Raw genomic sequence first — 13,874 nt, 5'->3', positions numbered from 1 at the left:
TATTGATTATATACATCATTCGGTGTTTCAGCCGCTGGAAAACCTCCAGAAGCTGGTATTAGCGCACAATCAGCTCTGGAATTTGGACACAAATCTTTTCGATGGACTTCAATTGTTGCAGACACTTGACCTCAGCTATAATCTGATCCAAAGTTGGGACAGCAGTGTATTCAGTCCCAGTAGTCGACGTCTTCGTCAATTATATCTAAATCATAACGACATCGGATCAGTTGGTCTAACATATCGTGCTTTTGAACATTTGCCTCAATTAGAAATCCTAAACTTGGAGACGACAGGTCTCCGTGATCTTCCGGATCATATATTTTCGACAAACTATAAGCTCAAGTCGTTGTATTTGAGTGGTAATAATTTCCAGACAGTGCCCAACGCAGGCCTACAATCGGCTCCTGGACTCCGATTACTCGATATGAGTGCAACAAAACTTCAAACCATTGAATACAATGACTTCATGGGCTTAAAGTCTTTAACTGAATTACGACTCGAAAGGATGTCATCATTGGAAAGCATAAAACCCTACGCTTTCGGTGATCTTCAAAGTCTACAGATATTTGTTTGCAAACATAACTATCGATTAACTGAAATCCATTCAAAAGCCTTTACTAATAATCTGACGACTGAACAGCCGTCAGGTTTGTCTAGTCTTATACTAAGACATAACTCATTTAAAACATTAAGCGATCAGTTGGTTAACTGGCAAACAGTTAGTCGTATCGATCTGTCAGGTAATCCATGGATATGCGATTGCCGTATGAAATGGTTGCCGGCAATGGTTGATACCAAACACCGTCTAATGAATACAACTAAATGTTATGAACCGTCCGGACTGTCCGGACGATCTATCGGCTCATTGACTTCGGATGATTTTGATTGTAGATCTGGTAATGATTTGTTTCTTTTAATACTTATTCTAGCGATGATTATGAGCACTGTTGGTATTATAACTATAACCTACCTGTGCCGACAAAAGTATCGGTTTGTCCAAACAATGTACACTAGTGGTCGTTCAGTATTTACAACCAAATCGGTCCAAAAAGAGGACGATTTCGACTATTTTAATGTTGTCTCCAATAATAAGGATCTCGAATGGGATGATAGCGCCGAACCATAAAACTTTAAATTAGTTTTTTTTTATTATAAAAAATATTTATATATATATATAAAAGATTTGAATTAATATTATACTCATTATTATTATTTTATTTGTAAATAATAATTATTTGTAACCTTATTATATAGTGATTAAATTAATTAATCAAAGTAGCTAGGTATTATTTGTTTGTTTTTTTCAAAAAACAATCAATTGTATTTAATATAAATTGTGTTGAATTATAATAAAATGTTTTCAAAACATTTTTTTAATATTAAAATCTATAAATTATTTTTTTAAAATTATATTGCAGTAAAATTTATAAACTTATACTGTATACTATGTGTTTAAATATTTGATAATTTAAATAAAATTTTTGCTTAATAATAATAATAATAAAAACCATTTAATAGTGTTCACCAAAAAAAAAAATTATAACAACAAAATATTTGACAAAATAGTTTCCACACATTATTTACCATTCAATTGCTATTATTATTAGTATTATATTTAAAATTTAAGCAAATCTTTTCAATAAAATATAATAGTATGATATAATAGTCAATACTTATATATACTTTTTTTCATTATTACATATACAGTATAAAAGTACAGTTGAACTTATTTGCCGACAAAGCGTTTCGGTTTTACTGTATTTATTTATTTCAATATAAAGGCATTATTATTATTATTATTATTATTGATAGCTAATTAAAAGTAAAATGATGTTCACATCATAAGATTTGTTGTACAATATTAGTTATATTTGCCTTAAAATTTAATATAATACTCAACATCAACAACGAAAAAATTTCCTTACATTTAAATATCACCTCAAATATCTATATTAAAAAAAATAAATTACTATAGTATTGGTTGTGTGTGTGTTTGTGTTTAAATGTATAGATTTAAATAGGAAAACAAAAATCAATAAATAAGTTCAATTCAAATATAACTTATATATATATCTATATACTGTATATAAAGTATATATTCAATAATATAATAAAATGAATAATAGAGAAAAATAGTTCAATTGATGCCTAAAGAGGAGGAATGAATGACTTATCTTTTCATTAGGTCTGAGCCCAACTAAAACACACACACATACATACACACACACACACACACACACACACACACACATACATACATACATACACACACACACATACATACACACACACACATACATACATACATACATACACACACACACACACACACACACACACACACACACACACACATACATACATACACTCACACACACACATACATACACACATATACTGTACATACATACATGCATAGATACACACACACTAACGAGTCAAACAGTAATTGATTAAAACTTTTCGTCTACTATTTTGCTTCAATGATTAAACTCTAATCTATTATATTATATTATATATTAGTGTTAGTATTGACTATTCAATTAAATATTAGACACATCTATATATAGTATAATTATATGTATAGAAAATAAAACAATACAATACATTAGATTAACAATAAAAAAAATCTTAAACTCATTTAGTTTTTTTTTTGGAAAGAGAGAGAAAAAATGTGAATTCAATACTAAAAAAATTGATTACACTTTAGCTACTTATTTCAATATAACTCCAATGTTTTATATATATAAAAAGTTATCAATAATGTATCAAATATTATAATAAAAATATATTAAATACTAATTTATAGTGATATTTACAGTACAGTATCTTATATGTGCTATAAAATATTATTTATGAAAATGTACAATAATTTTTATTTTTAGTTACATTTATTCAATACATTTTTAGTTACACAAATATTTATTACAAAAGTTTGATATTAAGGCCACACCATAATTCAAAAAAAAGTTATGTGTTATATATTAACATATATGATATAAATTTTTTTTCAACAACAAAAACATCATTTAATTGTAATATCATATATACACAGTGCGATCCACTATTGCTATTACTGTATTGTATAATATTATGACTATCTAATTATATAATTATGTTTTTTTTAAATACAGTATAATACCAGCAAATTTAACTGTATTTAACTATATTATGTAAAACTATTATCATATATATATGATTACAGTTTATGGTAATAGCCGATGATAAAGACCCTCACAAAAAAATGCCACAAATGTCAACAACAATTACTTATGATGTCTACTACAATATAATAGTCTACATAACGATAATATTCATATGCTATATGATTCGTGTCTATATATCATATTTATTGGCCAATAATAATAATAAAGTTGTCAAACAAGTCAACAATAACTGTACCACCGATGATGATGATGATGATGATGGTGGTGTAGTTGTAGATAATAATGATGATAATAATAATAATAATACTGTCCTATTTGTTCCCAACATTGATAGTGTCCACGCAAGTAATAAGCTATAAATTATATGATATTTATTTGTGCATATATTCATAACTTTTTATATATATATATAAAAAACTTGTGTTTTATATCACAAAAAATGTTGTATTTTTCAATATTTCAATATCACTATTAACTTATTAAGTTTTATTATTTTTTTGATGGGATCAGATAGTGATGGTGACAATGACAACTGCAGATTGTTGGCCAAAGATCTGGTCATCGGTAAACTATTGTCGACATTAAAATCGGCCAAACAATCGGTAGACATATGTGTCTATTCGATATCGTTGTCGAAATTGATAGCCGAATGTATACGACTACACCGTACGGGTGTCCGTATAAGAGTTATTACCAATGATTTTAGCTTAAGACACAACGACCAGTCGTTTGGCTATCAGTTGACCAATACGTACGAAATCGAGAAGAAGTCGTCGAAAGTTTTTACCAGAAATGGTATTCAAGTTAAACAGTTAAGAGCCATACGGTCTGGTTATATGCACAACAAGTTTGCCATCGTTGACAACAATATACTAATCAATGGTTCATTCAATTGGACAGCCAATGGATTGAACAATAATTATGAAGATATGATTATAACTAATGAACCAAATTTGGTGACAATCTATTCAAAACAGTTTAATCAATATTGGGATTCAATGTAAAAAAATAATAATATTTCTGTTGTCCTAAATATATACTGTATATTATATTTATTTATTTGTACTAAAATTTGTTGTAAATAATATATTTATAATTATTTTTTTCCTTAAATAAAATGATGAAAATGTAAAAAAATAACTGAAAAAAGTAGATTATTTGTAAATTTTTATTCACTATTCAACATTATATACAAAAATCATAAGGAAGTTATCTTTAAAAAAAAAATTCATTATAAGGCAAAAATATATTGTATATTAGTTATTATTATTTATTTATTTATTTTAATGACAAATATTATTATTTTTTAAATACATGCCATTATTGATAAAAATAAATAAGTATTTTATTTATATACAAATATACTTTAAATGTATTAAGATATTGCATCAGTTTATTAAAAAAAAAACATTTAAAAAATCACTTAAAGGGTTAGTGAATTCAATTCAATTATTATTAATCATATTTGATTTGCTAACCAATATATATATACATCAATATTAGACAGATATATATATATATATATGATTCCGGGTTATGACATGGGGGGGGGGGTCATAACCAATTATGTGAAATATATAAATAAATTACAGTATTATTATTACCACAATTTTCAATTACTATATACACAAAACTACTGGTAAACTATTTAGGATTTGAATTTTTAGGAATTTTTGAATCAAACGAAAATTTTTTTTTTTTGGAGACTTATTTTTAGGGCTTTCCTTCCCCACAGATGACTATACCATCTGTACTGTAAGATATCTGAAAAATGTATGTACAGTATGTATAGTGTTATGTCTATTGATATATAAAATGTTTAAAATAAGAAACTAAGAAAGAGTAAACAAATTTTTTTTTTATTATTATAATCAGCTATATATTCAACAGTTATGTGGGGGACACACCCTATTCAGCAATGGGATAGAGAAAGAGAGGCATAAAAATAGGGAACCGACACTTATTACTGTATACTTTATAAAGTTTACTGATATTACATACCATACCATTGAATGGCGTTTTAAAATATATAACATATCAGTCTATTTTAATAATAATAATAATAATATTAGTAATAATAATAAACATTTGGATGATTAGCCCAATGTTTAAATAAAATTTTTGTCTATCTATTAGAGAGATTAATAAAAATTATTTTGTTAATCAAAAATATATATATATATATTAAAAATTTATTTATAAATTTTATTAAGTAGTATAAAGTTGTATAATTAAAAATTTTTGTTTGTTTGTCTAAAAAAACTAATCTTGGTCGAAATTGTTTTTTTATAATTAATAAATTTAATTTTATTAATAAATAAATTTTTTATTATCAATTATGATATCAAAGCAGCAAACATACAGTTTGTTAGTAGTTTTGCTGATCCATGTAGTGATTGGTGTCATTGCAGACAATAAGAACAACAAATGCAGCGAAGATTGCGATCTGAAGAAGTGTTTGCCACCAGAAGATTGTTTGGCAGGTCTTATAAAAGTTGGTCTAATTTTTTATTTATTTGTTTTTTAATTTGTTTTTTAGTTATTTTATTAAATTAGTTATTAAGAAATTAATTAAAATTTTTGAAAAAAATCTAAATTTTTATGATATATTAGGATCAATGCAACTGTTGTCCCATTTGTGGTCAACGGGAAGGCGAACGATGTTTCAATGAGACATTGAGATCAAAATTGGCCCGAAGTTATGACATATATCCGGATTGCGGCGAAAATATGATTTGCAATCTGAGAACAGATATGGAGGCCACGGATCCGCCCGAAGCCGTCTGCTTTTGTCTAAAAGATGAACCGATTTGCGGATCCGATGGCAAAACTTACGATAACGACTGTCTGCTGAATGAAGAGCGCTATAAGAGACGCGACGGCTTGATTGCCGCTAGTCGTGGCCCGTGTAGGACAGGTATGTAATATATTTATATTCATTATATAATAGTATATAAATGTATTGTGTTTTTCTGTGCGATACTATCAGTGCCAACAATTGTCTCGCCGCCCGAAGACATACGCAACAAGAGTGGCAGTTATGTTGCCTTTTCGTGTGAGGTCAAGGGATGGCCCGTACCGACCATTGAATGGCACGTACAGCGAGACACCGACGCCAAGGCCCTGCCGAGCGATGATCCGCACATTGCTGTCCAGTCGAGAGGCGGTCCCAGCAATTATGAGGTAACCGGTTGGCTACAGGTACTGGATATTACACACGTAGATCAGGGAACCTATTATTGTGTGGCCAAAAATTCTGAAGGCGAAACCAAAGCTGGTGCCAAACTGATGGTCATCGATGGTCGACACCGTACCCATGGATTTCCTGATAAAGAAAACGAAATCTAAAGCCAAAAGTGTTTGATTTTGTCTCTTATTTTTAAACAATTTTTTTTTTAAATACAATTTTATTCACACATATGTTATTCTGATTATTGATTGATTGTAAAAATGTTTTTTATTTCTTAGTTTCTATGATATGATTATTTGATTTCGTACTTACAGTTAATTTATTATAACATTAGATATAATTAGTTTTATTTTTAATCATATTTTAGTTTCTTATATTATTATTATTATTATTATCTATTTTTTAATTGTCTGATAATACATGTATCATGAATTGCCGTGAATTGCAATGACAATCAAAAGCAGTGCCAACAGTGCCTTATTATCAAATTAAAACAGTTGGGACACAACTAATCAATAGGCAGTGCCTTAAGATTTTTGTTTTTTGGTGTTTTCCGTAAAAATATTTTAGATTTAAAAAAAATAATTTTAATTATAGTTATATTTTAATTTCTATATAATCCTAAAATGTTTGCTAACGATTTAATATTAATTTTTTTTAATTATTATTATTGTAATTACAATATATATACAGTATATATAATTATAATCCTTGTATATGTATGTATGCTTACCGTAATAGTGATTGTAAATTGTTATTATTTGTATAGATTGTTATTAAACTTGTTTTTTGTTTTGTTTTATAATTTAGCTATAAATTATACAGTAGTATCATAATTGTAAATTGTATTTATCCCACATATATACTGTATATACAGTATAATTGTACGCTTGTTTAATAACTTTAATACTCTAAATGTGATTTTAAAAAATTAAATGCAAAATAATATATCTATTTAACTATTAAGTGTCAATTTTATTTTATATTTAAAAATTACATTATCAATAATAATAATAATAATATAATTTTATTGACCAAATTAAATTGAAATCAGTGCAATAATAATGATAATTAACAATATAAAAAACAAACTTTATAAAAAAAAACAAATCGTTTCGACAAAAAAAAATAATAATAAATATAAATATATATTTATAATACGAAATATCAAATTAAATGAATTAATTGTTTAGTATAATGACATAAATTTTTAGCTAATAATAATAATAATATAATAGTACTGTATTTGTGTTTTAATTAATAGAAATCAAAAAATTAAAATTAAAAAATCTTATCAAATGGTTTTCGTTATAACAAACAACAACAACAACGAATAATTACGTTTTTAAAGATTATGTCGATTGTGTCGGTAGAGCGTATGGACAGCCGACAAATTGGTCGGCAATGCGGGCCGATTCCCGAAGTCCGCTAAGAAGTGCTCCGTGAACAGTGGCCGGATAGTTACGTATGGTATGTTCGCCGGCAAAGAACAGTCGCGGCGGTATAGATGTTCCGGCTGTTGTTGTTGTTGCTGTTGTTGGCGGCGATTGTGTAATCGATTGGGGCAACTGTACGGCTACGGGTGCGGCCAATGCATCGTAATCGTTGCCCGACGATCCAGTGGCCACAAACGAATAGGAACCCTTAGACCAGGGATCGCCTCTCCAACGGGTAACCACTGTTTCCTTAGGATTAGGTACAGCTGTGGCACCGAAAATACTTCGCAAAACTGTTAGACAACGACTGATGATGATGTCGTCGCTAACATTTTCCATAATACCGGCCGCTTCTCCAGCAACTAATGCCATGAGAACGGGTGCTCTGTAGAGACTCCAGAACAGAAACAGTTCACCTCTGGAAGCAGTGGTACTGCCGACGTGACCGAATAGATTCGAGTCCTGGTCCCAGAATATCCGATCAAAACATAGGACAACTTTATTCAGGTTTCCGTAGCCGAGTCTCTGGATGGCAGCGACCTTCCATTCGGGAAGCGGCGGTAGAAACTGAACGAGATTACCGGTGGGACCAACTGAATTGGTTTGGACAGCCTGTTTGAGTACACCCAACGGTAGTGTACACAATATGGCATCGCCTTTGTATGTCATCAATGGATTCGATAACGATGTATTCGAACTGGTATTCGACAGCCGGGGATTATAAGTGGTAACTTCGGCACCGGTCGGTGTTATACGTATAGCACGGACAGCCGTATTGAGTTTAATATCAAGACCTTCGGCCAGCGCTACGGGTACGCACGAGTAGCCATTGAGAACAGTTAGATGACTACCGGAAAATTCGAAATCGTCATCCTGATCCCAGTGTTTCAGCGACAAATTGTTCAATGGTGTTGCGTTGGCAAACTCCAGATTAGCAAAATGCCAGTCCAGTACTTGCCTGTCCCTGGAGGACAGGTAGACATCGCTGGGCGGCGCCGCTTCCAGTTCTTGTATTTTTTCTTCAATCTCCTTCTGTTCTTCGACCAGTGCATCCCATTGACGACAAGCGGCGTTCAGATCCCGTGCCGTCGATCGGACGACAAATTCTTTAGTTATATCAGGTTTCGGTCCCTTTTTGTCCATCAATTCTTTGTGCTGTTTCGACAGAAATTCAATTTTCTCTTTCAAACTCAACATTCGATTCAGATTTGTCTTCAGCTTCTCCTGTAAGTCGGATATTGCCTTCCAGTGTTGTATTTGTTTTTCTTTGACACTCTTTTCCTGCAATTGTATCACCCATTCCAATGCCTGTCCCAATGAAACTGATCGACCGTTTAATGAATTAAAGTCCAATGTATGTGATAAATAACTTGTGGCCTCAAGTAGTCGATTGAATTCGCGTTCGACCATTTCGTCCTTGTCTTTCGGCACAGTATTGCCATTGGACTCATAGAGCGGACACTTTTGTTTGATTTTATGCAACTGCATGTTAATCTGTTTGGCAATAATGGCCACCGGATTGCCGCCCAAACCGGTTACAACTGTTGAACCCAAATCGGCAATAAAGTTACCCTTTCGAAAGGTTACTACACGGCCGCCCACCCGATCTCTGGCCTCCAGTACGGTAACTTCCATACCGAACTGTGTCAGTTGTTGTGCGGCAATCAGACCGGCAATACCGGCACCGATGACAATCACTTTGCCGTGACGTTTGTGTGGCAATGCTTTCAGACGCTTGAAAACACCGAAATTAATGAAACCGTTTCGCTCGAGAAACGAATGAATACGCATAACCAGCGGTCCATCGGAATTGTACGGCACTTCGATCTGCGGTAAACTACTTTCGAAAGACAACTGAACTTTCGGATTATCGATCCATAGCTGAAGTATACGATTACGAATGTAGAGAAAGATTTTGATGGATGATTGAGAACCAGTGGACACATCGGGAAACGCTTGGGCCTCCTGTGCAGTCAGTTTGTCGTACGGCAGACGCGACTGAAAGGCGGCGCCCTCGAGACCAGTGGGATCTTCGTCGCCGTCGCTACCGATGCCAACATCGGCGTCGGCACCGGCGGCGGCGGCTGCGGCCGTATCCATAGCGGCGGCGTTAGCGCTGTTATGATGATGATGATGATGGCCACCACCACCACTACCACGACTTGTAGCTCCTTTCGGTTGATTTTCGTCATCCGATGGCATATCTTCGTCGGCTGACATGACTTTTTTGTTGTTGATTTTTTTTGTGGCCACCAATTAATTGGTCGCTAAAATTGTCGGCAAAACACCAAAATGTGCGGCCAATAGCTGTACAATAAATTTAATAATAATACCGTAAGTATAACTATTATAAATATAATAAATATATACTTTTTTATGACTACATAAACATAATGCTTATCAACTGTACATTGTTAGCATTAAAATGGACTAAACTATCGGATTGTTAGTTAAGTTATTTTTTGTTTGAAACAAACAAAGAGTATATACAAATAAAAAACATTTTAAAAAAAGTGTACGTTATTTGTGAATAACTCGCTTTCAATACAATCAATGTTTTGATTTGTTTTCAAAAGAGTTTTTGAGTTTTATTTTTTTTCGGCACAAGAAGTGGTCAAAACAAAACAAAAAGTGGACAACCAGTGAGTGGACATTAAAAAAAACTTCTCGTGAATGATGGCACAAGTAGGTCAACAACAACAACAACAATTGGCCAACGATACACCGAACCTGGACGCTGTCCATTCGGCACTGAAAGCCGTACGGCTGTTACGATGCAGTGTCGGCGATGTATTCAAAAGTTTGGCCGACTGTCCACTAGTTGTCAACGGCGCTAACGACAAATCTTCAGTCACCACCGGCACAACCAATACCACTACCAACGCTGCCGCGGCCGCTGACGAAACCGATTCGGTTAACTCGTCAATAGCTACACAAGCGCTAACCGATTTGCAGACACTGTTGTCGGCAGTGAACACCCGTTTCCGTGAACTGGAGACCGCCTGTACACTGATATCGCCACCGAATGCCAGTTTGATGAACACTAACAGCTCATTACCAGCTTTGGGTAATTCATCGCTATTAGGTCAGGACCCGCAATACGAGAAAACCAATCTCTACTCGGATATGATTAGCGCTTATCGTTGGTCCGACAAAATGATGGAATATTCGACAATTGCCGCAACACTTCTTCAGCAGAATTCGCTGAGACGATCGCTAACATCGTTGTATATGAAAAATCGACCGCAACGGCGGCCGCCAAATGGCCACAACATTAATGCCCAGCAAATCGATTTGTTTATCAATAATTTGCAACGAGTATTACCCGATCTCGGCATTGAAGTTGTCCGGCCGTTTGGTGCGCCGACAGTACTGAAGATAACAATACCGCGTGTCCTGAAAGCCATTATTCTGTTGAGAGGTTTACTCATCGAATGGGTTGTTGTCAAAGGTTTTGACGAATCGTTTGAAGACAGCAACTATGATAACAGTTACGCCAAACGATTGCGACGATTTCCCGAATCGACTAGCGGTGGTGCAGTTGTCAATCTGGAATTGGAACGGCTGGACATATGGTCAGAGTCACGGTATCGGGTATTTCGTAAAGTATCGGAACACGCAAACGCTGCTATGCTTCACTATTATTCGCCCACACATTGCGATGTCGCCATCAAGACATATCTGGTCAGTAGTATTAGTGGTGGTAGTAGTAGTGATATTGGGATCAATTAACAGTTGTTTAATGATTTTTCTATTGTTTTTTGTTTGCAGACTTGGCTCAAGAGTTATGTGAATTTGTTTTCTGCAGTCTGTTGTAAATGTAACTGTCATTTGCAGAACTATATGCCGCCGACTTGGAGGGACATCCGTACGTTCAGTCCATACCACGAACAGTGTCGACCCTAAACACAGACAGACAGACAGACAGACACACTACAAACCATTTCTATATATATTTTTTAATTTATTTAACCACAAAAAATAATAATAAATATATTTAATTTAATTTAATCATTTGTATTGAATTTAATTGAATAATTATGAAAATTTCAATTATAATTTTAATGCACGTGTGTGTGTGTTTGTGTTTGTGTGCACGCATTTCAAACAATTCACGTGTTTAGTTTGAAACATTTGAAAACTAATTAATTAAATGATTCAAAAAATTTATATATTATTTTGGCTAAAGTTCGTTATATGTAACCCATTTGTTGTTGAAATTTCACGCGCGTTGTTATAACCATTAAGTTTATGACAAATGCTATCAATTACTTTAGGTTAGGTTAGGTTAGGTTAGGTTAGGTTGGGTGGGTGTAGAGGGTTAGGAAGTGGCGTATGTGGAGGGAAGGAACGGGAGGTGAGGGCTGGTATGTAAAACTTGTTAAATTATCATTTTAATAGCGTTTAAAACTTGAACAACAAATGGGTTACATATACCGATTCTGTTCCATTATTTTCAATAACGAAAAAAAACTGTATTTTATTTGCAAACTACTGTACCGTATAATACAGTTTGACATTAGATTTGTTTAAAAAAAATTAGTTTTATTGTAAAAAAAACTATTTCTTAAAACCGATATATTGTCTACTAATCTGTTTGTCCAAAGACTTCGGGACTCACTCTCGGGAAGAATGAATTTACTGCCAAAAGACTCGTTCGAGCGCTTCGGCGACGACTTAACAGAACTGATGTTATCGTATCTGTCATTTGATGACAAATTCAGATACGAGTCGACATCCAGACAATGGCAACAATTGATATTCAATAAAGTCATTGAACTTAATGTCAATGTAGACCTCAAGACAGTGAACGACAATACATTTGATCCCTCAATGTATCCGAAACTCTCTTCAGATAACTGGCAGTTAGTGTTGAGAAAGTGTCGAAACATATCGAAAGTTTCGCTTAAAATTGATTATAAATTGGATAATAATAAAGTCAATGAAGACATCGGCGATGAAGACATCGAAGAGGAAGAGATCGACGATGAAGACACCGAAGATGAAGACACCGAAGATGAAGACACCGAAGATGAAGACACCGAAGATGAAGACACCGAAGATGAAGACACCGAAGATGAAGACACCGAAGATGAAGACACCGAAGATGAAGACACCGAAGATGAAGACACCGAAGATGAAGACACCGAAGATGAAGACACCGAAGATGAAGACACCGAAGATGAAGACACCGAAGATGAAGACATCGGTGGTGATAAAGAAGAAGTAGTAGTTGTCAAAATCAACGACTCAAACCACATATTCAATATCAAAGATCCATTATTGAAGTTATTCAAAATGAATGACATTTTGGACAAAATCTACGAACAGTTGACTGTTTTGGTGGTCAACGAGTTGAGCCAATTGACACACTTTACATCCTATACCAGATCACTATCCTGTATTAGTGACAAAACTATCGGCAAATTGGTGGACAAATTTGGCCAACAATTAAAGTTATTAGACTTTCCCAATAGTTATATCATCTCCAAACAAATCAAACAAATGTTACCATCGATGCCACGATTGCAAGCCGTCAGCCATTGAAAACTATTGTATTTATTAATTTTATTTTATTAAATATTTTTAATATTAATATAATTACAGTATTAATGTTTTTAATTAAAAACAAATATGTAATTTTAAATATATTTTTATCAATTAATTTAATAAACAGATTTTATTATTATTTATTTTTTTATAAATTAAATAAATATATTTTTTTAGTTTAGTTTTATATCATTAATTAATTTATTATAATAATAATTATAATGCCATTGAGTTTATCTAAATTTATAATTATTTTTATTAATGCATTTAACCAACACTTTTAAAACCAATATTAATATAATTTTTTTTTTTAATATTAAATAAATAAATAAATTCATTAAAACAATTCATGTGTTTGACGGCACATAAAAAACTAAAATATTTTGAAAAAAAATAAATACTTATTTAATAAAAAGTGTATTTTATTTTCAAACAAAATATTATACAATACCATTAAGTTTGGTTGAGATAATAATTATTATAGTTATTATTATAGTTATTATTATTATTATAAAAACTTATAAAACT

At 32.4% G+C, this 13,874-nt stretch overlaps 6 protein-coding genes across 6 annotated transcripts in view; 5 read left to right on the top strand and 1 right to left on the bottom strand.

Annotated features, from left to right (window-relative positions):
* Positions 1 to 1,129, top strand: part of LOC128964660 (leucine-rich repeat neuronal protein 2-like) — a 1,543-nt gene extending 414 nt beyond the window's left edge. Inside the window, exon 1 of the mRNA XM_054311297.1 lies at positions 1 to 1,129. This exon is cut by the window's left edge and continues 414 nt beyond it. Within this exon, the coding sequence (XP_054167272.1) occupies positions 1 to 1,129 (1,129 nt within the window).
* A 1,792-nt stretch (positions 1,130 to 2,921) lies between these two features.
* LOC128964659 (mitochondrial cardiolipin hydrolase-like) lies at positions 2,922 to 4,174 on the top strand. Its single transcript, XM_054311296.1, has 2 exons — positions 2,922 to 3,515; positions 3,681 to 4,174. Exons 1-2 carry the CDS (start codon positions 3,212 to 3,214, stop codon positions 4,172 to 4,174), a joined length of 798 nt encoding a protein of 265 aa, XP_054167271.1. The 5' UTR covers positions 2,922 to 3,211.
* Positions 4,175 to 5,407: 1,233 nt separating this feature from the next.
* Positions 5,408 to 6,723, top strand: LOC128964502 (insulin-like growth factor-binding protein-related protein 1). The gene is made up of 3 exons (XM_054311114.1): positions 5,408 to 5,664; positions 5,784 to 6,087; positions 6,160 to 6,723. The coding sequence occupies exons 1-3, from the start codon at positions 5,509 to 5,511 to the stop codon at positions 6,516 to 6,518; spliced, it is 819 nt and encodes a 272-aa protein (XP_054167089.1). The 5' UTR covers positions 5,408 to 5,508; the 3' UTR covers positions 6,519 to 6,723.
* Positions 6,724 to 7,580: 857 nt separating this feature from the next.
* LOC128964488 (lysine-specific histone demethylase 1A-like) lies at positions 7,581 to 10,126 on the bottom strand. Its single transcript, XM_054311093.1, has one exon. The coding sequence runs from the start codon at positions 10,014 to 10,016 to the stop codon at positions 7,713 to 7,715; it is 2,304 nt and encodes a 767-aa protein (XP_054167068.1). The 5' UTR covers positions 10,017 to 10,126; the 3' UTR covers positions 7,581 to 7,712.
* Positions 10,127 to 10,471: 345 nt separating this feature from the next.
* On the top strand, positions 10,472 to 11,760 carry LOC128964496 (mediator of RNA polymerase II transcription subunit 27-like). Its single transcript, XM_054311109.1, has 2 exons — positions 10,472 to 11,480; positions 11,568 to 11,760. The coding sequence occupies exons 1-2, from the start codon at positions 10,473 to 10,475 to the stop codon at positions 11,700 to 11,702; spliced, it is 1,143 nt and encodes a 380-aa protein (XP_054167084.1). The 5' UTR covers position 10,472; the 3' UTR covers positions 11,703 to 11,760.
* A 261-nt stretch (positions 11,761 to 12,021) lies between these two features.
* On the top strand, positions 12,022 to 13,345 carry LOC128964499 (myelin transcription factor 1-like protein). The gene is made up of 2 exons (XM_054311112.1): positions 12,022 to 12,163; positions 12,404 to 13,345. The coding sequence occupies exon 2, from the start codon at positions 12,429 to 12,431 to the stop codon at positions 13,341 to 13,343; it is 915 nt and encodes a 304-aa protein (XP_054167087.1). The 5' UTR covers positions 12,022 to 12,163; positions 12,404 to 12,428; the 3' UTR covers positions 13,344 to 13,345.
* Positions 13,346 to 13,874: the final 529 nt, after the last annotated feature.

This window comes from Oppia nitens, unplaced genomic scaffold (genome assembly GCF_028296485.1).
Source record: "Oppia nitens isolate AA-2021 unplaced genomic scaffold, nextdenovo-longstitch-racon4-pilon3 scaffold9_pilon_pilon_pilon, whole genome shotgun sequence".
Taxonomy (NCBI): domain Eukaryota; kingdom Metazoa; phylum Arthropoda; class Arachnida; order Sarcoptiformes; family Oppiidae; genus Oppia; species Oppia nitens.
This window is presented reverse-complemented; position numbering and strand designations above follow the sequence as displayed.

What these genes read in the sequence shown, in the direction of transcription:
- LOC128964659 (XM_054311296.1), top strand. Translation starts at nt 3,212, where the DNA reads ATGGTAATAGCCGATGATAAAGACCCTCACAAAAAAATGCCACAAATG. An exon ending in CATTGATAGTGTCCACGCAA is followed by an intron (nt 3,516 to 3,680) that starts GTAATAAGCTAT and finishes TGATGGGATCAG; the next exon opens with ATAGTGATGGTGACAATGAC.
- LOC128964502 (XM_054311114.1), top strand. Translation starts at nt 5,509, where the DNA reads ATGATATCAAAGCAGCAAACATACAGTTTGTTAGTAGTTTTGCTGATC. An exon ending in GTTTGGCAGGTCTTATAAAA is followed by an intron (nt 5,665 to 5,783) that starts GTTGGTCTAATT and finishes ATGATATATTAG; the next exon opens with GATCAATGCAACTGTTGTCC. An exon ending in TCGTGGCCCGTGTAGGACAG is followed by an intron (nt 6,088 to 6,159) that starts GTATGTAATATA and finishes CGATACTATCAG; the next exon opens with TGCCAACAATTGTCTCGCCG.
- LOC128964488 (XM_054311093.1), bottom strand. Translation starts at nt 10,016, where the DNA reads ATGTCAGCCGACGAAGATATGCCATCGGATGACGAAAATCAACCGAAA.
- LOC128964496 (XM_054311109.1), top strand. Translation starts at nt 10,473, where the DNA reads ATGGCACAAGTAGGTCAACAACAACAACAACAATTGGCCAACGATACA. An exon ending in TCGCCATCAAGACATATCTG is followed by an intron (nt 11,481 to 11,567) that starts GTCAGTAGTATT and finishes TTTTGTTTGCAG; the next exon opens with ACTTGGCTCAAGAGTTATGT.
- LOC128964499 (XM_054311112.1), top strand. Translation starts at nt 12,429, where the DNA reads ATGAATTTACTGCCAAAAGACTCGTTCGAGCGCTTCGGCGACGACTTA.